The sequence below is a fragment of the Wasmannia auropunctata genome, unplaced genomic scaffold (genome assembly GCF_000956235.1).
Source record: "Wasmannia auropunctata unplaced genomic scaffold, wasmannia.A_1.0 LD336038.1, whole genome shotgun sequence".
Taxonomy (NCBI): domain Eukaryota; kingdom Metazoa; phylum Arthropoda; class Insecta; order Hymenoptera; family Formicidae; genus Wasmannia; species Wasmannia auropunctata.
The window spans coordinates 1804528-1830176 of record NW_012026852.1 but is presented as its reverse complement, the minus strand read 5'-3'; the positions used below and the strand labels follow the sequence as shown (position 1 = coordinate 1830176).

Here is a 25649-nt window from a genome sequence, read left to right as displayed (position 1 = left end):
GTAATACCGAACCGACCGTTCGTGTACACGCTCTGCTCTTTGTTTGCACGCCTTTCGTTCGTCGCCCTTGTCACGAAAGCGTAATTCGCACCCCCGCGCGCCCCTCCCACCGTCTTCTAGTGTTTAGCGACGAAGAAAATCCCAAAAAATCCAGCACGAACGCCGCCGCCGCCGTCAGGTGAAGACATCACGTGTTTGCAAAAGCTTTTTGGCGTTGCGTCACGAATTTTACTCGAAGCCTCCCTTCTCTCGCAGAAATCGTTAAATTCAGAAATACTCATAACTCGATTAACAAAATAGGAAAATAAAAATCTTCTATATAAAATACAAAAATTTCAAGACGAGAGAAAAGTGGCAATTATTTGTCAGAAGAAATGTTGAAAGCAAGTATCATACGATATATATAAAAGTATCGAAAATCGCGGAATGGAGGACTTAAAAAGAATTTTTCTGCTGTCGCGGCACGTAGATCGGCGTGAATAAAACATCGCGCGGAACGAGGTCAATTTCGTGAGAATTATTGCGGATTTACCTTTCTCACGGTGTTCCGCCTCTCGCTCGATGAATTCGCACAACGAGGATGAAACTCCGATCGATAATATTTACACGGACTGACACGAGCGAGGCTAATCCAAGAAAACTGCTTGGACAACGTGGCAAATATCGCATGAGACGAGGGACCGAACGCGCCGGGCATTAATTCTGCTGGATCCGTCATTATTCAAGTTTCCTCGGTAAATCCCCACGATACATTATCAAGCGCATGATACACGAGTGTATTACGACCGCCCATAATCCCGGTCCTTTGGGAATATAAGGCTTTGAGGATCTAATAAGTCACCAGGTAAAGAGTTTAACGGCAAGAGTTTTACGGAAATTTGAACATTAGAGATCATCAAAGGCTTAAGCAATTTATAGTTTTATCCTTCATTAGATTTTGATATAATATCATTTACATTCGTATCTATATCTAGTAAAGTAATTCTGTATGTTTTATTTGTATAATATAAAAATCACAATTTTTTTTATTTCATAATCCGAGAATAATACAGCAATAAGAAGTATCGTAACTACGTATCTAGACATTTTTAAAAATATCAATTTTAATTCTAGAGATTCTCTATATACGTATATGCATTTAATTTACTTTTTATTAAATAATCAATATATAAAAATAAAGAGGCTATTAATTCTTCCGTGCAATACCTTTGATGTCATCGATAGAATTAACGCAGATAATTAATTTAAGATACATAATGTGTATATGATGACAACTGCTTTTCTTGGTAATATCCTATCAAAAAAATCAGTTTCTTGAGAAAAGGAAAGAATCGTTAAAATTAAAACACCCGTGGAATGAGGTAATGAGCTAGCATTGATTTCGCGTCGTTCCGTGACGTTTTTACACTCTCACATCGCGTTTTCTCCTCGAATTAACGACCCCGCCCATCAAGACAAATGGTCCTTAATTCTAGTCGTGGAACAACCTGTCACCGGTAACAGATGCTAAAAGCTTATTGCACCGCGCCTAATGCGCTCGCGAGCATGTTGTCTCCTCGACTACCGGCGGCGCGGGCGCGTCGCGACGCGGCTGATTTCTCGCTCGCGAGAAAAATGCGCCCGATGCGCCCGCGCTTGCCAGTATCACTGAAATATTACACCCGCTGCAGCAAACTATCTTTGAAAGCATGGTTTCGCACTTGCCTTTGAAGTGGGTAAGTCACGGCGGATAGTGTGCCGCGCCGCGCCGATGCGCGGAGAGAAAAAGATAGGAAATACGCACGGATAAGAGAGAGGTACAAAAATGTATTTTCCTACGGTGCTCCCGCGGCGAATAAAAACATCGTCGCGCGAAAAGAGGCATGAAATTACTATCCATATACCTCTGGTGAGCATTACATTACAAATCCGGAGAGCAATAAAATCGTCGATGCATCGTATTTTTATATACTTTTGTATATAATAACTATTATTTTGTATTTTCTTATGTATTTTTGTGTCTAATAATAAATAAACGTAATATGTAAGATTAAACACATTCCAGTATCTATTTTCATTAATAGTGTGAACTTATTACATGTTCTGTTATATGTATAAATCTAAGCAATTTTTTAAAATTATATTTATATTATTTTTAGCTTCATTTTTCACTTCCACAATGCAAATTAAAAATTTCATTCCCTCAAAAATAGCGTTAACATTAACGAACGGCATTATTGTGCGGACAATATTACTTGAATGTAAAAGCGCTAGTGCATTCTCAAATTATTTTACCTCGCGCTAAGAAACTTTAATTAACATGAGAAATTAAATCGTCCAAATAGTGATTGACAGCCCACAAGCTATCAAAATACAAGTAACAAATACATACGAGAAACAACATTTTTATAAAATTATTCGCATTAAAGTTTCGCATTTTACGCTTTCTAAAAAAAAAAAGAGTTAATGTCAGCTTCCGAACTGTGTTAAGAATCAAAAGTTTAGAGTTCTGCAAGGTCTGTAGTTAGAAATACAGCCGAAGGAACTTTGTAATATCGCATTACTAGTTCGGATAATAACGTACCTTTTACGGTTTCAGTTTAGACCAACGAAGAAACCCGATAACCTTGTTTAAGTGATACATCAACTACTTACACGTGACGTTACAAAGAATTGGATTGCTTGCGCGCGAAAGCTAATTTGTCATTCCTTCGTTTATTTATACTTAAATTGAAATATCGAATAGATGCATAAAAATATATACGTTTGTCTGATAAACTTTAAGAATAAGTAAATTTTGTACTGCAAAAACCAATATTAGATTAAAAGATATCGTACCGTATTACCGACTACAATTGGCTTCTTCTATTTTGACGTACGTATTCGTACGTCATTATTTATTACACAGAGGATTATCCAATTTATTTTAAAAATACATTCGACGTGCGAGTTCACGAAAATGTGCAAAATCCAGGTCACACAATATATATTTCAATATTTTGTGTGAAATATTAAATAATAGTAACTAACGTTTACATATAAAATGTCTGGATTCTGAAAGACACACTTAATATGTAAAAAAAATCGTTAATTTAATCTTCGCTGTAAAATGGTTGTTCTTTTTTTTTAAGAGACGTGTTGCTCAATTATAAAAGATAAAATAAAATAAATTGCAGATTCATTTATATAATTATGCTGTAAAATCTTTTTTTCTAGAATGCAATTTTTACATTATCATTACATTAAAAAATGTATAAAAAATTCTACACTATTGTTTGCTCGATATTAATATTATTTTGAATTTATTATAAATGCCTGGAAGGCAAGAGATCATCAAAACAGTAAAGCGCGAATTCTATGAGAAATTTAGTCGGCATAGCACGATGCATCGCGATTATACTTGGGTAGCCCGTTAATGTTACCTCGGTACACAAGGTTCCCTAATTGGGTCGTCGCTTATGCATACACCATTGTGTGTGTGCAAAATTTAGGCGCTCAGCAGCGATAAGAGCTCATTATGCGACAATCTGTAAAGCTTTTTTTTCAAAGAAGGGTAATATTTCTTTCATATCATTCATAATATATCAACCAATAATTAACCAAGAATATTAAAGATACACACAATATGTACATATATTAGAAAAATATTGTGCGAAATAAACAATAATTAATAATGCATGAAAATTATGGTAAAAAGCTAAGTTTAAAATAAAGTAAAATATCAGGAAAAATTGCATACACAAAAAGAAAGTTACAAAACAGAATTTATCTAATAAATGTTTTTATATGTGTCATTAATTGTTCGTTAGAGCGATTGATGCAGATTGATATGGGCATGATCCGTCGATGTACATACATATACACATAATTAGATTTGGTTCTACGAGTATTACGCGAATTTGTATGTAAGCCACGGGGACCAAAATATTACGTTTCTGTTACGTAACCAAAAACGAGAGGAAACGGAAATAGAATGATTTATTTGGCCTGTCTGCGCGCGAATGCAATATCGATACACAGCAATTCCCACGTGTACCTACTCAAATTGGCTTGTCTGCCGCGCGATAGATAGAATCTACCTTCCCAAATAGCACAATCGAATAACGTTTACGTCATCTCGTATATAGTCGCCTTACGTATATATCTCCAGCGACGTCTTATTCTTAGCGCTCCTCATTTTTATCAAAGTTAGAATTACGTATTCCTGTCGATCGGAAAGAGAGAAAGACCAATACCTTACCGTCAGAACGATATTCTCGTCATTTATCGATTTAACATCTCTAATGATGGAAAGTAGATACGATTCTAGTCGCCACGAGACTCGAAATTCGATAGGGGACGGTCGACCGGTTTTCCTATCGTTCTCTTGTTCCAACTTTTCGAGCAACCGTGCGTGAAATTTGCACCCTGCCGTGACAGTCATCAGTGAGAAATCACGCGAGAACTCGTGTTCGGTCGCGCGGCGTAAGGGGGCGACTGAGACGGAAACTTGCAACCCTGGGCTTACCTTGCGTGCTGCCGTTGGGCTGGCCGGCCTGCTGCGGTATCACGGGGTAGAGTGGCGAGGGATGGGGCGATGGTTGATTGCTGCTGGGCGGTCCTGCAGTAGAATGCGGGTTGGCAGTCGTCGGGGTCGGCGTGGCCGAGGGTACCGCTTGCTGGGATTGCTGGCATTGCTGCGCGTTACCGGCGGACGTGGGTGTTGCCGCGGGGGTGCCGTCGCCACCCCCGGTGCCACCAGCCACGGTACCGCCGGGCGGTTGTTGCTGCTGCGACGGCTGTTGCTGCTGCTGCTGCTGCTGAGGCGTTTGCTGCGGCGACGGTGGTTTTTGCGCGTCCGTCACCGACTCGCTTATCGTTTCTGCAACGAGAAGCGCGATCCGGTCTTGAATATTAATTCGCCCGGATCTCGCGGCGTTCTTGGAACGCGCGTCGTTTTTAGGGACGCACCGCCGGCATCTGGACGCGATTAATTCGTAAACCGTTTCCGCGATGTAGCCAATTTCCAAGGTGGTTACATGAGGAATTTGCATGGCGTCGCATGCGCGAAGGTTGAAAGAGCGAAAAAGTCGGATTTTTTTTTATTAATTCGCGTACACGGCAATGCACACGTGGAGGAATGTTAGTCTTCAAAGAAAACATTGAACAATGAAATATTTAGTTGAAATTGCAAGATAAACTAAAAAAAAAAAAAATAGAGACGACAGAAGCACAAAGGACCAGAATGGATCAAATTTATATAGATGGATTGAATTTAATTTAACATAGGAAGGATCCGGACATCGGGTGGAATTTCAAAGGTCGGGTGCATAGCTGGAGTTTCACTCGGTCATATTAGAACTCAGAACAGAGAGTCACAGGACGTAACAACGGCTCTGTGCAGTCAACAATGCAACGATTATGGACGTCAGTGGCGTCACGTTAATTCGGTTCATCGCGGATACAACTGCGACGTATAAATTCCGGAATATATGCGGTAATCCATCGACCTTGTAATTAATAGCATTTCATCAAAATAGATATAAATCGAAGATTAATATATATAAAAAAAACCGTGTTAACGCAAGTATAGACGAAAAAATATATGTATAAAAACGTGTAATCAATTTAAAAGTATTTTAAATCTCGATATAAACGCACGTGTAAAAACAAAAAAGTTGCACAATGTATATAAATAATTATAAAAAAATATGTCTTATATTTTCTGTATGTACGATAAGGCAAAATTTTTTACTGTAACAAATATTTTTTACTGCATACAAAACATGGTTGTAAAAAAAAATGTTTTCACTACCTATCAGCTTTCTGAAACATCGATATTCGATTTCAACGTAAGCTAGATAATGACGTTGAGCTTTTTTTTTAATGTACACCTAATGTATGATATCGAATATTCGGTATTTTTCTTTCAATGTGTTCACTTCTACGCGATATCTCACTGTATTTCCCGCTATTCATATCCCCACGTTTCCCATGGGTCTCCATCGATTTTGCGGTTAATTTAAATAAATGTCTTCCCCCCCTCTCTCTCTCTCTCTCTCTCTCTCTTTCTTACGTAGTAACCGGCGGAATGACGTACGTTGATAAATAGCCCTACGTCATTGTCGTCGACTTACCGCCGACAAGTTCCGCAACTTCCTGCGATAATCTGACGAAACTGCGAGCGGAATACTTTAATTACAAAAGGTGGGATGTAGAAGCCACGCGCGGCGCGGTCTCTCAAAACTCGAAAAGTTCCGACTGTTTGGACGAAGAATATGACTGATGACGGAACTTGCGAAATAGTTTCGGAATCCATGGGATACCTAGAATTTTCTTGACGACGGGATACACAGGCTAACTATTGTTACGTGTTTAAGTATCGAGGAAAGATAATTATTAATTACCCGCAAAGTCCTTGAGCGACGAAATTAAAGGTGTTTCGAAATCATACCTTCCCGCGCCGTTAATTGGCCTCTGTCGAGTATTTGTTGTATGTCTCGGAAATCGCAAATATTCTCTCGATTATAGATTTCTCGGTAAACATAAAGTTTGTGTTTCTTGAAACGAAGATGACAAGTTACTTATGATTTTACTGCTAATTTTATATCACTATTGATTGAGATATTTCTCAAAATTTTATATTAATTGGCAGTTGTTCAAAATTGCAGATATGAAAAAATATAACGATTGATTATATCTATATCTCGCAGAGAGACCAACTAACTCCACGTTCGAACAAAGCGTGAAACCGTTTCTTGAGAGCCTTGTACAGCTCGTCGGTAAGAAGGATCACAGTGATATCACAACGCGATAATATCAGCGGATAATATCAGCGGTATACACGTTGCTATCCGCCTTGCAAACATGCAAATGATAAGAGATAAATGTATTTCAAGAAACGAATCAGCTTGGACGATTAATCGCGTCATTTTGGTACGAGGTATGGGACCAGTCGTTACGAAACTGCGGAAATTGAGTTCGCGTCTGCCACACGGTAACGACTGTAAAACGCAATTACGACCCTTCACCATTGGGCAGCAAGTTGTCGACACCCTAGCAAGTCTGTTTCTCGTTTCCTGTGCAATTTGCCGAAGGGGTGGACACCACTTTCGGCGCGCCAGGTAAACGGACTCGGAAATATCTGTCTGGCGTGCAAATTTCAACATATATAACAAGAAAGTACCGAGAAAGACAGCAATGGAAAACGACCGAACGTAATTTGAAAACAGATAAAGTTGCTACGTAAAATGCAAAAAACGACCAACCAACGAAATAATTATTGACAAAAAAAAATCAGTGGCATTGAAGAAGATTGGTGCCGAGCAAATTTGAAAAATATAGCGTAAACGCAATACAGAACAACAGAAAACAAGTACGAAAAGAAGAAATTAAAAGAGAAAGAAAATGCATACTCACCATTTTCCGGAAACGACGTCGACCGTATCACGGGCAGCAATATCCCTTTCTGCACCAATTCATCTCTGCTGGCACGTACCGAGATTTTTCTCTCGAGCGCTATTAACAAAGACAAAGGAAACGAACACGAACGTCATTACGCTGTTTGCTCTGTTATCTGCAGCACCGTTTAAATATTTTCGCAGTACAATGTTGCACATGGCAAACGTTTAAAACGACTTCGGGCATAGTAATTTAAGAAGTTGGAAATAATTAAAATACGTTAAATACCGGTTGTTCGTGCAAAACGCAAACACTTTACTTAAACGCATATATTAATAACATTCATTATTTTAAAATGCAAAGACCCTTCGTGACAAAGCAACGTCAATCATAAAAGTAACATAGCATAGAAAATCCACCATTAAAAATTCAAGTATTTTTCTATTATTACAAATAAAAACATATGTCGCGTTTAAATTGAACCATTTTTAAGTCGTATTATTTACTTACATAGAGAAGCAGCCTCAAATTTATCCGATTTCTTTTTCCGCTTCCATTTCCAAGGCTTGAAGAGTCTACCGAGGGCAGAAAATTTACTTTTTCTTTCCAAGGGCGGCGTTCTCGCACCCGAACCCAAACTATTTGTTCGCAGAGCAGCACCATTTTGCTTTTTCGCTGAAAAAAGAAAAAAAATAATCCTATGTATAATTTACGCTACAACGCTTTTTTATGTCTACGTAGAGGAAATTAAATTTTTGAAAAGATAAAATTGCTAAGTCATTCGTCAAAAATACGAAGCATATAAAATGATTCTTTAACATTATTATTTGTATATAATCATAATAATACAATTTATAATATAAAAAAGTATATGTTGCGACTATCAAAACGGGTTATTTATACCCGATTCTATCAATATGGATTAACTTTATTTCAATTTTACTTACTTTTTATATATATTTGCTTCTAAAAATTAGAAAAAAGCAAAAGTAATTTAAATTGAGTTTAAATTTAATCTACATTCATAGAAATGGATATTGTATAAATTTGCAAACTGGTTACTTGCGTATGGTATAAACTCATGTTAGCCACATTTGCGTAATACAGAATTATCAATGTAAGATACACGTTATCCCGATTTTCCGCTTTTCCAGCATACGAAGCGTACGAAGTTTCCTATGTTATCCGCGTTTACCGACCAGGGATGCGAAGTTTCAATCCAACAACCCTCTTATCGGCTGTAAGGGTGGAAACTAGTAAACGATCATCGATCCATTGCACGATATATTCAACGAGAGAATCACAATTTCGTTTATTAAAATCTGTACATTTGTAAATACCGTATATCTCACAATTATGAATTCTAATAAAAGAAAAATTCTAAATTAAAATTTTCTATTCCAAAATATTTTCAAATATTCTCTTCTTTTAATTTGCCCTCCTTCAATCTTTTAGTTGATTTTTTTCATTACTAAAGACATTACTAAGACATACAAAGACTAAAGTAATATAATTCATGTCATCAAAAAAATCGATACTCGGCAGTCACACAGATAACTTAGCAGTTTTTCGTCGCGTTATTCTGAAACCCATTTACACCGAAGCAAGATATGCGGTCAGTAAAAAATGGAAAAGAGATTTATTGATGTTAACATTTATAAATTGAATTTTTGTGCCAGACATGTTTGCGAAATCAATATAAATATAATTAAATATTGAGAAAAAACTAAAAAAAGTAACCGTGATAGAATAGATAAATATATATTGGCGATCCATATACATACAATGCAGTAAAATCAACAAGAAAAAAAACCAAGGTTTAACAGATTTTAACAGAATTAATAAAACTTTACGTTAAAGAGTTAAAATCATTAGAAACAATTTCTTCAATTATTTTTATTCGTATACGCGCGAATAGAATTAAATTTAACTTCAACAGCGAATAATCGTTTATTACTAAAAACAAAACTATATGCGCAAGAGCAAAAAACGAATAAATATAATTTAATTACAAGTAACGAAGTTAGCTGAGCAAAACGAAAATCTAGACTGGAGATTTGGGAACGAGACGTTCGGTCTTGTTCTCGACTTTATCTTTATCGCGCTGTTAAGGTCTTAGAAGAAGAAAGAGTTCTTTTAAAAGACCGTTCTCTGAACGTGCCCTTTTAACCTGCACTTATCGGCCATCTACTACCTTCTTGTTTGTAACGCCCTTCGTACATAATACAGTCACTAGTCTCTTTTGCGTCGAAAGATACTTTTCTACAACAATCGCTGCAAACATAAAGAGTTACAATTCTCACAATCCACCAAATAAATAAAACACGACACTCGCAGATATCGTAAGAAAATTCTTGCTCTCGTATTTGGCCTATTTAAATTGTTTTAAAAATACGAGTCGTCCTTTGATTAAAGAAAATTCTAGTAATACACGTCGAAAATAAGACATTTTAATCTCAAAAATTTTAGAATCAAATTAATATATTTAATACGTTACATTTAAAAACTGCTAATAAAAAATTTGTTGCAACAATTCTAAGGAAGATTATGTCTGCAATAATTAATTTCAGTTATTCGCGGATCAGAAAAGAAATTTAAAATGGCTTTGAAAAAATAGTTTTAATACAAGATTTGAATAAAACGTACTTGTCTTCTACTTGTCACTCGTACTTGAATATTTGTGCTGCTATTGTCAAGTTAGTAGCTTCGAAATCCACTTCAGGAAAGATTTAAAGACGCATGATTTAAAATATCGCTAAGGCGAAGAAGTTCTCCCATACGCGCAGTCATAAACAACCCATACTCGCGTCGACGCCCACCCTATGGTGCATAATGCAAGGCTCCCGTATATCTCGGGAAGTTACCAAGCGGCAATGGCGCGCGGCGGCGAGGGCTGAAATGTGGCGGAAAGAAAGTGCGTCGTGTGTGCGGCTGAACGCTGTCAAACGACGGATTCCGAGGAACCCCTCCGTGGGGAATAATGGCCGATAACGTGCGGTAGGGCAGTTTTGCAGGCGTAAGGTGGAAGCGGCCGATTACAGCGGACTCAAGCACCCCCTCCGGGACGCTCTCGTGACTTGCCACGATGTCTTGGAGGGTGCACTTCTTGAACGGAGCGCCTTCAGACCGCGACGGACGTACATCAAAGTCGCTTAAATGACGATCGCTTAATTAGCCGTCGGACCGTTAATCTTCCCGTGGCAATCAAGAAGTTACGGCAAAGTAAGCAGCAGAAATAGAAAATGGTCGTTTGGCCAGAATAGTACACGTCAATGTAATAGCATCTTGAGAAGTAAACACATTGCAAATTGATTATATATTGAAAAAACTTATACGAAAAAACTAATTCACGAGCACGATTTAACAACATTAGACAACAACTGCGACGTTTACAATAAACACGTGAAAGATTTAAAAATAAGATTTTTACATTAAAAGATTAAAAAATAAGATTCTTATCAGTTCTTTAAACTTTTTCACAAAATTGAAACAAACTTTCATATTTGGAAATGCAAATGTATGAATTTGCAATTGCAAATATATCAAATAATCTTTTTTTACTTTGGAATTTAATTTAAACTATTATGTTACTTCAATATTAATACATTATTATAAACGCTCTTAGCAACAATGCAACGAGTATTTCTAAATAACCTGGCTGACGGAGTTTTGTTCTCGAAGCGAACCTCGTACGACAAGTTTTGCTCTGTCTCTTGCAAAGTTTTCCCTTTTTCTCACAAAAGAAAGGAAGAGTATACGCATGGCCCTGATGTCAAAGTGGAATAATTGACGCCACAAAGCACTTCCGCTGTTTCCGGGGGACCTATTCACGCGCGTCGAAGATCGTCAAGGGCTCTTGCACCACATCCACCGTCTGCAGACAATGGCAATATTAACGCAATAGACCGTATTCGTCATTGTTCGAAATTAGACGGCGTCTTAGACGATCATCTTCCTCTTGTTATACAACACGAAGGGAAGGTTTGAAAAAAGCCTGTGTGAGACAAGAGTTTCTTTTCGTGATAGATGCAACAAATATAACGCTAATAGCGACGCTTGAAAATATCGGAAAATGAATCGTTATAATAAAGATAGAAGAGCGAATTTCCCACGGCAGTAAAGAATCTTCTTTACCATAAGCTTGTCCCCGTGTTAATGGAATTTTAAAAAATTCGGATTTCAAAGATCATTATATTCCATTGGTTATACACTTTGCATTGTAAATTGAAAATTAAAATCCTCTCGAAATGAAGTTTTTAATAACTTACAACGGAGAGTGGATAATCTGATGAGTTCTTTAAGTAACTCATTTAAGTTACTTATTCCCTCTTATACAATATGATTACAATTTGATCCAATTAATTCCTTACGGACGGAGTTGTGTTATAAATCGATCGGAAGCGCGCCGATCGATAATGAGCCATTCACGAGCCATTGTCTGCGGGTGTGTATCATGTTGCACACCATATTTTGTAATTGCGAGTTAGAGCGATTAATGTGCAAATGAGGCGTAACAGACGTCGGCGCACGGATGCTTGCGGTTATTTAATCGGGATTCGATGGTGGGAGATCGTGTAAAAGGGATTTAACGGAAGCCACGTACGAACATTCAGCCTGGATTTCGGAAGCCACAATTGTTAGTCGTTAGTCATCATTATTAAGCCGTACAACAGATTTTGTGTATTAGCTATAATATAAAGTTAAAAAGAGCGAGGGGGAGAAAGACAGAAAAAAGATCTATTAAAAATCGATTGCTAATATCATTTATAAAAATAATTTACACTAACCCCTCATATTAAATTTAAAAAAAAAAAAAAAAAGAGAAAGTTAAAAATCGGTTTTTAATATCGTTTGTAAACGTAAATTTATTAATCTACGGTGTTAAATTAAAGTGTGCAAATTCTATTACTTAGCAACTGAAAATCACCATCGTAAATTTATATGGTAGTTATTATTTACAAACGCTGATATTGTTACTTCAAATTGCTTTTATGTCTGTTCAATGACCGTGCAGTTCGCGTAGTACTTATATCACGCCAATCGAACATTATATTTCACGGAATGAGCACAAGTTAATGGCACAAAACCGAGTACGCCCAGGAAAATGTGGGGATTCAGCCATAATCGTTACCTTTCACCATAACAAAGCGGAGTCGATAAAAGATATGCGGGTTTGCCCGTTTGGACGGGCGCTAACAGCCAGCGAGCCCGCCCGGACGAGTGAAACTCGATACAGTGCTCGACACGTTGGGCGAATCGTTCTCGCGGAGGAAGGAATTAATTATTACCATTAAAACGGTCAGAGGGGGAGAGCGAGCTGTAATATACGCGTCGCCTAATCGAGTTGCGGTATCGACGCGGCAACCGGACAAATGGACTCGAAATGCCAGTCGGTCCGTGCAGTGACGCGTCGTCCGGGAGCTACAAACTGGATATTGCCGCTATTGCCTCGACGCAACAGGCGCATCTAATGTTACAATAGACACGCGTCATTGTCAACGGGTCTTGAACCGTGTGCCGGACAATCCTGCAATCGACTGACAATGAGTAGTTCGACGGGCTAAACAGAGAGCCGATTGGAATCTCTTGAACCGAGGCTCAAACAGACTCGCTGTCTACAGTTGCCGTCTTACTCGTAAAATCGTTACGGCATTCCTACGAGATCCTGGACAATAAACATAACGTGAAACTTTACTGTACTCGTAATAATAAATGAGCACGATAACTTGGATTACATCTACTACTTGCGCGACAATATTTTTGATATCATCCTTGACGTTAAAATCCTGTATTCTTGCTATTCAACTGCAAATTATGAGTCCTGCATTACACATTTAACACGGAACTGCGCGATTTCGATTATTAATAACGCAATTTATCATACGTACGTCCAGACCTGGAGAATTACTACAGTCACATTAGCGCCATTGTGCCGTAATATTCGCGCGCGGAGGATGCGCGCGGAGATGCGCGCCGTGTCGTCGTAACGACGACGTGAAAGACGATTTGTATTCGGCATTCGGGCCGCGGCGCGTATTACGATATCGCGGTTCGCTGTCACGATGACGTAGCCGGGCTTGCATCGCGATCATAAATCATCGCTAACGGAATAATAAAGACCCGCCCGCGCGCGCCCGTGCACCTTTCTTCCTTTGACTCGCGACGCAGCGAGCGAGCGAGCGACTCGGAGCGGGTGGAAAAGTGCAGAGATAGAGAGAGAGAGTAAGGGTTGCAACAGTTTACGGCATGTTGCTCTGAGCACGGTGATGGTAACGATAGTGGCGGTGATGGCGACGGCGACGGCGGCGGTGGCGGCGACGGCAGCGTCCCTCACCGTCAAGGGATGCTGGGGTGTTGCTATGGAGACATCACTTTGTTTTCCGTTCTCCAATTACCCGGCCACTGGTTGTCAACTTGAAACCCCTGATACGTTCTCACCGCATTTGACCTTCTGGTACTCTCGTAAAAGATGTCTGGAGCGTAATCGTTTACGTACCGACTCTTACCTCGTTAAACAGTGTACGATCCTTCGGAGGCAGAAGCTAATTCTATTATCCTTACTGCTTGCTTCTTTTTGTTACCGTATATAATACATACATAATATATATATATATATATATATATGTGTGTGTATTTTGTAGATTTATTTTTTGCAAGGAGTGTATCTAATAATTCATTTCAAAACAGGATTTTAATATGCATATAATATTGTCAAAAAATTAGTAATTTTCTTTAAAAATAATAAATTTGTGTGTTGTTTGAAAGATTTGTAATTATTTGATCTGTACATTTGTTATTAAAAACGCAATTTCAGCATCAAAAGCACAATTACGCGTTTTGATCAATTTACGTTAATATAATACCAATATACAATTTAGCGATAAAATATTAAAACAATTATCAAAATATGTAACGCAATTTTTCTCGCGACAAAGGCGGCAATGTCTACCCGACGGAACAACAGAATTTGCGAGTTATCGCACCGTGTCGCATTTAATTGTTGTTAAATCGACACCAGTATCGCGATTCACGATTCGGGTGCATAAAAGCCAGTTCTACGCAAACGGTACGTACGACAGAACCGCTAAGTTCGAAACCGTGCTCGATAACAGACAGAAATTCGTACCACAAAGCATCGGAGACCATAAAGGCAATGCCCACTGCTATCAACTTACCCTATCAGAATACCCTCGCTCTCACCGAGATCGAGGGAGGGTTACAGAGGGGTACGAGGCTTTGGGTCTATTATTCGCTTCTCAACAGGGACTAAATGCTCGTTAATTCTTAGCAGTATTGTCTATGCATCTTTTCGCCATCACTTTTAGAAAAAATTTTGCGATTGCGATTATTGTTAGCGCACGTAAATTATTAATGATTAAACATATCATAAATAGTTTGTTACGTTTGTCATTTATTTAAATTATTAAATAAATACTAAAAATCAGAGAAAAGGAGACAGTTACCTCAAAAGCTAATTTATATATAAGATTTGAATTATAAATTATATTAAAAATAAAATAATTAACATGTATACCGAACTCCAAAATTAATAAATCACTATTTTTCAACTGAAAAATATTGTTTTACATTTTAAACAAAAAAATGAATAAATATCATATAAACACGGTCTCGTCTCTCGCGATTTCAATTTTGCTATATCATTTAGTCTTTAACTAATTGTTTTACTTTTGATTGAACTCTGCGTCAATAGCTCGATGGACGATAAACGTTCGGAAACTTTAATTGCACATCAAAGTCAATTGGAAGTAATAGGACAGAAGTCATTCAACCTACGATTCAGGTCGAAAGACGAAAAGTAAAGGCGGATCGTTCTTTCCTTTAATGGAAGGATGACTTCTTCGACCACCATCTCGAGATTCAGTAGGTACAAGGCCGAGGATGGAGCCGCCGTGGATTGAAATGTAATTACTGAAATTCCTCTAGGGGGAATGAAACCGAGAGAGAACAGAGCACATACCATTCTGAAATTGTAGCAATTTCGGGCACAGTAATTGGCGTGCGTGCCCGACTGTCCGCTCAATGGTTACATTTAATCGATTATAATAGATTGCAAAAAATTCATCGATCGACAAACAAATTAAATATACGCGTTAACCCGTGAAGCAATCAAATCTCTGGACTAATCACGCAAATCAAACGATTCATATTAAATGTAATTTTGCTTTAACATCTATTTTTCAAGCTACATTTGTCTCGAAAAATCCTGACATTTAAATGCGTCTCTATAAAATATAAACGACTGCATATATGCAATTTATAGATAGTCACAAACACAATTTAAGATGCAGATAATAATCCGAGTCAACCTTAAAAAACGGCGTCGTTAAAGACGTAGGATATATTAGAGAAGTAGATCAAGCATCCTGTAATTATTGGAATCTAGTTACGCGTTGATCGGATCTGAAATTGTCCTCGAGACAAGAGTCAACGAGATATCTCTCTCTGTTTAAGAGAGAGAGAGTATATGTTTTCCCAAGCAAAGTGAAAGAAATACGCGCAACAAATGTCGTAAACTGTCTGCGTTTCCAGCGCGTCAAAGTCCACTCTATTTGAGTCCGTAAGTTTCTTGCAAGCGAGCGCACTCTCAGCCCATTATCTCAATGTATATGAGACTCAACGTGTGTATGCAACGTGATGCCGTGTGTGTTGTTATGCAAATCATAAAAGAAATACCGTTACTTTATTAAGGCGTCAGTTCTGAGCTTGTTGTTATAAGAAATAGAAATAATAACTTATCTCAAGAGATAATAACTACACTAATGAAAAATTATTATTGTGTTATTTATCTTCTCTCTCTTTCGTTGTTTTATACCTATATATTTGCAAGATAAAATTACAATAGCAAGCGCTATTATGCGAGATTTTCATATTAATCGATTACTTATCGACTCATCATCATTCATCAATAAAACTAATTGTAAGATATTCAAATTTAATGTGCAAGAAACTCTTGAATGTATATTCTAGATATTGCTATCATAATTTAATAAATTCACGATCAATATTAAATTACAATGATGTTGCAATAGCAATAAATCCGGTAACCTTAAAAAACAGTATTATCGCGAGAATTAAAAGTGCTCTCGACATCGCTCAAATACTTTCGCTACTGGCTCTAAATTCGATGAAACGCAGACGGAAAAGTAGTTTTCACAGAGTGGTGGATGCACGACGGATGCGCGAATAAAAAGCCTTAAAAGCGCGGCGCCGACACTCATCCACGCTCGTCCGGCTCTCGCTCGTTCTCTGTGTCGAGCGCACGTAAAGCCCTACAAGCTGTTTATATTGCGTCCTGTGCTTGCAGTAAAAGCTTATATCTCGCTGATAAACGATTAAATCGCAGCCGTTCGAACGCATCGCAACGACAGCCAATAAAGATCTTGTTCTTTCAACGTATCGTAACTCGTCGTTGTTATTATAACCATATTTATGTAATTTTCTGTTGCAATAAAATATTAAATAAACAGTGACAGTCCGAGGTATTTGTAATTTGCATCTTTCCATATCAAATTTATTCTCGTTATGTAAAAGTACGCAATGTAATATTATTAAAAGTAAATATTACGAAAAATGTACGAATATGGAATCGAATTATGTTATACCTCTGTTGCATGATGTCACAGTATGTCACAAGCACGTCGATGTTACGTTAGTTTCAAATTCTTTTGGATAAAAATACTCATGCTCTTTCCGCTTTGTAACTCGTCGTACAAATCGTTCCTTTACCAATGAAATTTTTGCTAGGAATGTTCAGCTATAAGTAATGTCACCGAATATTTATTGCTGCAATTCGCTATGAACAACTTTGGCTACCGATCAAAAATTTTATACAAAACTTTATTCACTCTCGGAAGAGCACAATAAATTGATTTCACAATTCAAATTGATGATACTCACGTCAATTATAAATTGTGAAAATAAAGCCGCTGCGCGTAAAGAATGACAGCAATAATGATTACAATGTGCTAATGCCTGTGATATTTGAATTAGTGAAATTTGGCAGAAGTAGTTCAAGTTCATCTATCACGTTTCCTATATTTCTCGTGATACTTGCCAAGTGTAACGTTGCCAAAAATGCATGTTAACTTATTGTGTAAGCACACACTACGACATCCTCCAATCAAGTAATTGAAATATTTCTTTCGGAAACATTTCCTCGTGTCAGATTATCAAAGGGCGATAGAAAATTACCAGCGGAACATGCACATATAAACACACTATCGGCCAGTGTCGACGTTTTTACGCAGCCGTATGAAATGTAGAGATTTCGAAAATAGAGACAAAATCAACCGTTTATAAAATCGAATATCAAAATCAACTATATCGACTATAGATTCAATAATAATTATAAAAAATAATTTCTAAATAAAATACAAAGATAACTTCTAACATTTGTGTATTTTTTAGATTCTATTTCTTTAAACGACCATTCAATCCTGACAGCATATACTTTAGACGACCGATTTTTAATATGGTTAATTGCGGTGTGTTATTTATGGTATTATACGATATTACACGAAACGGCGATTAAAGTCGCAACGACACGCATGTGTCATGACATTTCAAGTGTAATGACATTTTCCCCAAGTCACTGTTCGATTCAATAAATACGTAAATAATTCAACGCGTGAATAGGTTTTCTCGACCTTTCACGCGCGCAAAAGAATGAGGACGGCGACTCGTGTTATTTTCGGCCCACTTGTACCGAACAAAACCAGCCTTATGAATCTACATGAGCGTGAATCATGGTCATTAAACGAGGCTTAACACGCGGAGTAGAATCGGTCGTTATTCAAATGAGGCACTTCGGCACTGACTGAGCTATAAATTCGATTATATCGATTATACCTACGCATGTTTATCTACTTTCCCGAAGCGAAGCACAATAACGCGCGCGAAGCGAAAGTATAAGCGCATCCATTATTTAAAGGAGCTATTTAACGATTTAACTCCTCGCTTCTCTAGAAAATGAATACCGCTCGCTCCGGAATTCGAGAAATCGCGAAAAATAACATCTCTTGTGTACATATCGCGCAAAAAGAAACAAGACACTTTAAATTGACTTATTCTTCGTAAGCATTAATAAAAACATTTGCGTCAATCTTTGGTCGTTATAAATCAATGTGCAATTTCCGAAACATCCAAGCCAAACATCCATGTGAGTGTATTTAATACGATGTGATGTATCAAAAAATATGACTTCGTAAAATGCTACTGACGTGTTAATGATAATTCTCGGACGGTACCGTTGCGGGTCTGAAAGTTGCTCAGGAGAGAGTTACGTTGAAACAAACAGTCCTCTAAATCGCGCGGGTATCATTCCTCGTATCATCCAACGCTCGTCCACATTATAGAGTCCGACGACACCGCAAGAAACAACTGAATTCTACTCCGTGGCTGTATGGCTCTCTACTCGTTCGACCACTTAATAAAACCTCTCTCTCTCTCCCTCTCACGCGTTGCGACCGCTGCTGCTGTACGACCGGCACCGTTACTCGCCGTCCCTCGTATAGAGGATTACGTTCACGTGTATACGCTTGCCGTACAGTACATTACCGCGCCGGTAATGCGTTTACATTGGCCATAATACAACGCGTGCAATAATATACCTACGTGGGTCACGCGAGCTTGCCCAACACGTGGTCACAGCGCGCTAATTATTTCTACACGGGGAACAGAGTACGCTATATGTAATCGAGGCAATCCGCGGAAAAGCAAGCGACGTGGTGACTATAGCATTTTTTAAACGCGACTAAAACGATAAGAAAAAGAAACGAGAGGTATAGCGCGATCGCCGCTTTTAAAAGGGGAACAAAAAGCTGAGACTGGATCTATCATTCGTTGAGCGTACCGAACAGCAAACGGTTTTTGCAGTTAAAGTGAATTATACAATAAACTGAAAAAACGTGAGCATTTGTTTGTTAACAGCAATATTTCAACTTGAAAATTTTAAAATTTAATTTTAAAACGTCTAATTAGTTTGAATGTACTTTTTAGATTATTTTATATAGACAATCAAGAAATATGTACTTTATATAAATTAATGTGTTTCAAATGTTTTAAATGTTTTACACAATTTTGTAAAGGACGATAATAAATAAATATTTACCACGCAATTATTTATTTAAGAAATTCTTCATAAAATATCTACAAATATTATACTAATTAGGAACTAAATTAAAGAAAATTCGCGACAGTAGCGAATTTTAAAACAGGAAAGATGAACTATTGCCATTTCTGCAGCGCAATTCGCTGTGTTGCGTGATATACACATATTAATAGGATCGCCTATACCATAAATAAGCGAGAGCTTCCGGTTTAACGTGCTCGTGAAAAGTTAAACGAAGCGTTCGTGAAAAGCTCTTTTTATCACGTCCGGGATACGTGTAAATAAAAAGATAGATATAATATTAATCTTCTTTTCTTTTAACTCGGCCGCATTGTAACTCGATACAAAAAAAACCCTCTGTCAAAGTATCCCACATACTTTTGATAGCAAATTAATATTGCGACCTAATTATTTATTCATATATACCGAAGACGTTTAAATTTATACTTAACCGTAATTTATACTTTTAAATAACCACATCTAGGACCGATTATACGATAAATCGATTAAGCTCTGTGTATTGAAGTGACACGAATGTTTTACAAAGTGGTTTTACGAAGCATAATTATAATAAAGCCTTACGATCTTTTGCTACGGTTATAAATGATACTGCATACACAGGAGCGCCGCCTAGGAAATTGCATGAATACGCGATGAATATACGGAATTTTTTCCGCGCTTTAATGCCAATGTTGCTAATGATTTTCACTCTTATTCTTGTTCCCTCCTGCTTATCACAAAATATGTATGCACATAGATTTTCTAAAAGTCTAAAACTGGCTCTAAAAACATCGTAAGAAAAGGTGTCTGGAATATTCATAAATCTAAAAGCGTTAACCTTTTTCCATAGTTTTTTGTATTTTCCGAGGCTTTCGTTTCATGAGAAGTATGAAAATAAATTGCACGAAAACGGATCGGATTATTTGCGTCTCGGAGATGTATGTAGATATCGATCGAGAGTTAGGAATAATTAATTTTGATTCAATCGCTGAATCTTATTATCTCGAGCAGGGTGCAAAGTTTGCGGGACGCTGTACGAAATTATATCGCTATCATGTAATCGTATTTACGTATCGTGGAGGGGATTAAATAAAAACAAAAATATCACAGCTGTTATGTATTGAACTGTTCTGAAAATTACGACTCGTTTGCAGAGTGGCGCACTCGGGCGGACCACTTTCCCTCTCTTTCCTCTGATGCTGATTTCGCTGTGACGTAAAAAAAAACTCGTTACCAAAATTGAGCCAACGACGCTCGAAGAAATAAGATTCGATTTTCTGATACGCCCGAGGCAATAACCTGAGAGAAGGAACGTTCGGTAATAAACTTTCTACTCAGCCGCGCAACGTGTCGGCAATCGAAATTGGCATTCAACGTTAAGCTCGAATCTTGTAAATCAAAATACGCAATGTTTTCAATAGAATCGCGTAGTCGATTAATGTAAATATAAAACTGGGAATAACGATTTACTTTCACACGTAACCTACTGTGAACGCGTAAATTTTTAGAGCGTGAACAACACTGTAATTGTTATCTAAAAAATGAATTAACAAAAAAACTAGAACAAAAGATGTTTCGAGTGGATAAAAACAGTTACCCGCAAAATACAAAACTTAATTAAATCTCGCATGGCTATCGGGAATGGGCGTGACGTGACGTTTTGCGACGTGCGTCACTAACAAAACAAAAAAAAAACAATCGCATTCACAAGTTTCGTATTTCGCGACACCACGAATAATTGACAATTCCGTATCGTTGACAATTGAATGTTCTGATTAATGACTGTGTCGAAACTTACAGAGCAGAGTTACAATTAAGCTTCCTGTTTTGGATAGTGAATTCCAGTCTTCGACCGCGCGCCTCCACAGTAAATTAATTAATTAAATTTACCGGTTAACGCAACGATCCGTGAATTTAATTACTTCGATGAGGAATAAAACTTTTGGCACAGAGGTAGCACTACAACTTTTCCCAGCAAACAATGTAAATGTGGCAATCCGCGTTTAAAACTGCTTTCAAATATACGTTACGACTCATCGCGTCTCATCTATTGCCGCTATCAATTGTAATCCTTCTTATTAAGCGACTCATTTAGAATACGCATGCACTGCGTGCGTAAGTACGCTGTAAATCTGATTCGGTTCATAAAGCGACTTGATGGGATCGATATCGGCTTTTATAGATCAAATATCTTTTAAATATCACGTTGTTAATATTATTAAAACGTGTATAAACAATATTTTATTATTCGCTTTCATCTCAAATTACGTTTGATACACAATATTTTTGCAATGAATGCAAAAATAAAGAAATTAATATGCATAAATGTTTAATCAAGCGGAAACAAAAATATGATATTACTTTTTCATTATTAATATCGAATTATAATCAACTGATAATGCATTAATCCTTTTTAAAAAAAGGAAAGAGATAGTCGGATACCCGAAATACACGAATGTTTATAGATACCTTTACAAGACGCAAGTTATAGTGCCAACTAACGAATCGGTATAAAATTAACAGAATGGAAGTCCGAGCTTTTAAGTAAATTACATGTTCTTGGCGGATAATGTTAGCTGCAGTTTCGAAAGGGTGACACACTTGAAGAACGCGTTGTTGGAGAAGTGCTCGAGGCAAAAGAACATTTCGGAACTTCGTGACTAGGAAGAAGCAACTCTATATCATCGAGGTCAATGAATTTTGCAACCAAAATGAGCATTTAACTCACGTGGCACAGTTTACAAGATTGCTCACAAAACATATTAACAGATTAACAGTTACATATAGCTCCGGTACAGCTTAAAATTTTCTCCGATATACTTAAAACGTTGTAGCACTATCCTATCTTTGATCGTTAAAAAATAAATTACATGGAAAACATTTATATAACTTGAACAAGTTTTGAAAACCTCTTTAAACAAGAAGGTTCCAATTTTAAGTACTAAAATCGTGAAAAAATCTATATTAGCGTACACTGCTTAGTTCGAGCTTGATAATTTAAGATTATGTAGACATTAGAAAGAACTTTCAACTTTAAAAAGAAATGAACGACGCAGCTTTATAGAATAAAACCAGGAATATTTGATTCATTATTTTACAGAGAGCAGGCATGCACAGAATCAGACCGACAATCGCATGAAACCCCAAAAATTCGCTGTCGACATCTGTAAAGCCGGCAGAAACAACGAGCCGTGCGGAGAATAAAATTTTCGCAATCTCCTTCCTTTTTATCACCGAGTTCGCTGTCTCAGTTGCATTTTTGTTTCCGCCAACGAAAACACGTCGGAGCTTTTTCCCGTTCTTTCATTATTCAACGAGCTATGCGAGAGAGGTGAAATTTTTCGCGCCACGCCGTAGCAACCTCGCGAAGATTGCGGGCATAACTTAAATTCGTCCCGCGAGTATCAGCTGCGAGCGAAATTAAGGTAGCGTAGTGCTTTTCTTAATTTGGTAAACGATAAAGAATGAAGAAAATTGGAAGTTATGCTTTTCTGTATCTTCCGAGAAAAGGTAAGCGAATGATATTCGACGGTGGGACAAATCGACTTTGAAGCTGTCGCCTGTCAAGAAGTGATATCATCAATTTACCTTGCATGAAGTCACATAGTAAGAATACCCAGTCACGTTCTCGTTTTACTTATCTGACATGAACATATTGTATGAGTATATAGTCTACTAATATTGCGAATCACTAAACGAGTCAATGTGTACAAAAGTTTAATAGAAAACTGACAGAAAGACTCTCTTAAAAAGAAAGATAAAATCTATCTTTCTTTTTACACTCTTTCTAGCTTTTAATATTAAATGTCCTCATAATTGCAATTATATGCTCAACGAATATTTATGTAAATTCGAATTATGCATAAAAGAATGTTCAAAACATTTTCAGCGCAGGATGATTTACTCACGATACGAATCGCCGCCAGCGAAATCGCGCAAAAAAGACCAGAAAGATATCTGATGATACATACCTGCAACAGAAAAGATAACATACATTTTAAAATGTGTTACGTAATGAAACGTATTTCATTCATAAAATATATTTATTTTATAAGCAGCATATGATTTCAACAATAGCAATATTTCAACTTTAAGTACTGATATAAAATGTTTTATGGATCATGAGAGATACACGATCGTCGCACATAAAGATAAAGTATAATATATGTATTTTGTCAAATAGTGTATATTTTGAGTTCGTATTTTTTAATCCTCGTCCCTTTACGCATATATTCCGCATATTTTTCTTTTAAAATTAAAAATTTTCAGAGTTATTTCAGTTTTAGCACTGCTTGGATGCCATTTGATCGGCCGAAACGTTAATTAACGTCTCTTATTCAGATGGAATTTTCACGACTCTTGACGTCGTAACATAACTTTAATTCAGGACAAAGGTATTAAGAGAGATTTAAAAAAATCAGTGAAGTACTTCTGTAATCCGCGGTTCGGAAGAGTTAATCCCATTCTTGACGGACGAATTAATCCCGACGCACCCTGCAGTTAATGCGCCGCGGTAAAAGTTAATTGCGGCGGCCTCGATTCCGCTTTCTCGGATCTCGCCCCGGGGACGATCGCAACTTCCCGTACAAGTTTCGATTCGATCGTCTTACACCCCGACGGCGAATGACGACCGGATACTTCGGTCGGTGATTTCGGTTCGTGCACGCGCGCGTAAATCGTGGGATCGCCGTTGGAGTTGGCGGATCGCCAAAAGCGCTAGAGAGAAAGGAGGAAGAGGACTGACTTTCGACTTCCGCTGCCAGGAAGATTCCCTCTCGTTACTCCGTATTATCGTCTCCTTCCTACACACCTTCTTTCCTGTTCTCTCCTTTTCTATAAAATAATTTCGCTTAATCTCTCGTCATGATTTTTCTTGTAGCTTTTTCATAATTTACTTAAAATCTTCCATAGCTTGCAATTCCTTAGCTCGTTCTATGGAATAAACTTGATTAATCTAAGAATTAAAATACTAATTAATAAACTTGATTAGATAAGGTAAATCACTTCGGGATTCAAATTAATATTATGTGTCAAATTTTTAATTTATACACGGAAAGAACGATTTTGTTGAAAAGTCTAAAAATTTTGCTGGATACAGATCTAAAAATAATTTTTGTTCAATAATTAAAATAATTTGTTGAAAAGTTAAAAATGACAGGCATTGCTATAAAATGTTTTGATATTTTAGCAATAATAATTTGACTTTCTAACAAAATTATTTTAATTATTGAACAAAAATTATTTTCTGATCTGGATCCAGTAAAATTGTTCTTTCCGTGTACGTACGAAGCAATAATACACTACATGTAAATACATAAATGTTTTTATGCGTTTCAACGAATAATGCAAGTTATACACATTTGCATTGAACATACATATGTATTTACAATAAGTGCATTTACATGTTTAGATGCATTACAACAAAGCTACATTTGAATAACTAAACAGTACATCTTCCCTTATTTCTACCATTCAGCGTGTCACACTATTATCGTTATATACGTTATCATAGAAATATTTAATGCATAGTACCTTCGTTATCTATTCTGATGGAGTTTGGACCGGAATAATAAATTGATTTCTCTGTCTCGCGTCTTCCTTTTTCCGTCCTTCGTTAAGCACGTTGCTTTTTTTAGCACTGAAAACGTGCCAAGGCAGAGAAAAAGAGAGCGAGAGAGAGAGAGAGAGAGAGAGAGAGAGAGAGAGAGGAATATGCGGAGGAAGTGCCAAAGAGAAAAAAAAACACGAGCTCAAAGACCTTGGCAGTGTGCGAGTGACGATGAATGGCGAGCGCGATTAAAGTTAAGGTTCGCTCTGGAAAAATGTCGAAGTGCTAAGCGCCGTCGTTCTGGCGCCACGCGTGCGCAAATATGTGTCGCTGTCAAGCAAGATGACTTATCGATACGGGATCGCGACAGATTGCCAGCGTGAATTCGCCAGTGTCCGCGCGAAATACGCGCAACGTCGTAATTCGTAGAATACATTCGCGGATACACGAAATTGTCGCATGTCCACGATAATCAACAGGATGCACACAGTGAAATATCATAATAAATTTTCGCGTGAAAAAATGTACAAAACTAATAAATTCTTATGTAAAAAAGAATGTATACGTTCCCATTTTATTAAATAGATAATGACGTGATGCTGATAATTATAC

General features: G+C 37.3%; 1 protein-coding gene across 6 annotated transcripts in view; it reads right to left on the bottom strand.

The window, feature by feature from the left end:
- Positions 1 to 25649, bottom strand: part of LOC105452091 (phosphatase and actin regulator 1-like) — a 122390-nt gene that overhangs the window by 33447 nt on the left and 63294 nt on the right. For 4 of the 6 annotated variants that reach the window (XM_011692937.1, XM_011692940.1, XM_011692939.1 and 1 more), the window contains 2 exons: positions 7870 to 8034; positions 6800 to 7476 (listed from right to left, as the gene is read on the bottom strand). In XM_011692937.1, coding sequence (XP_011691239.1) covers positions 7238 to 7476; positions 7870 to 8034 — 404 coding nt within the window. In that variant the 3' untranslated portion in view covers positions 6800 to 7237. Of the gene's footprint in view, positions 1 to 6799; positions 7477 to 7869; positions 8035 to 25649 lie in introns of those variants that run through there. The other 2 variants (XM_011692942.1, XM_011692941.1) reach the window with 1 other exon arrangement.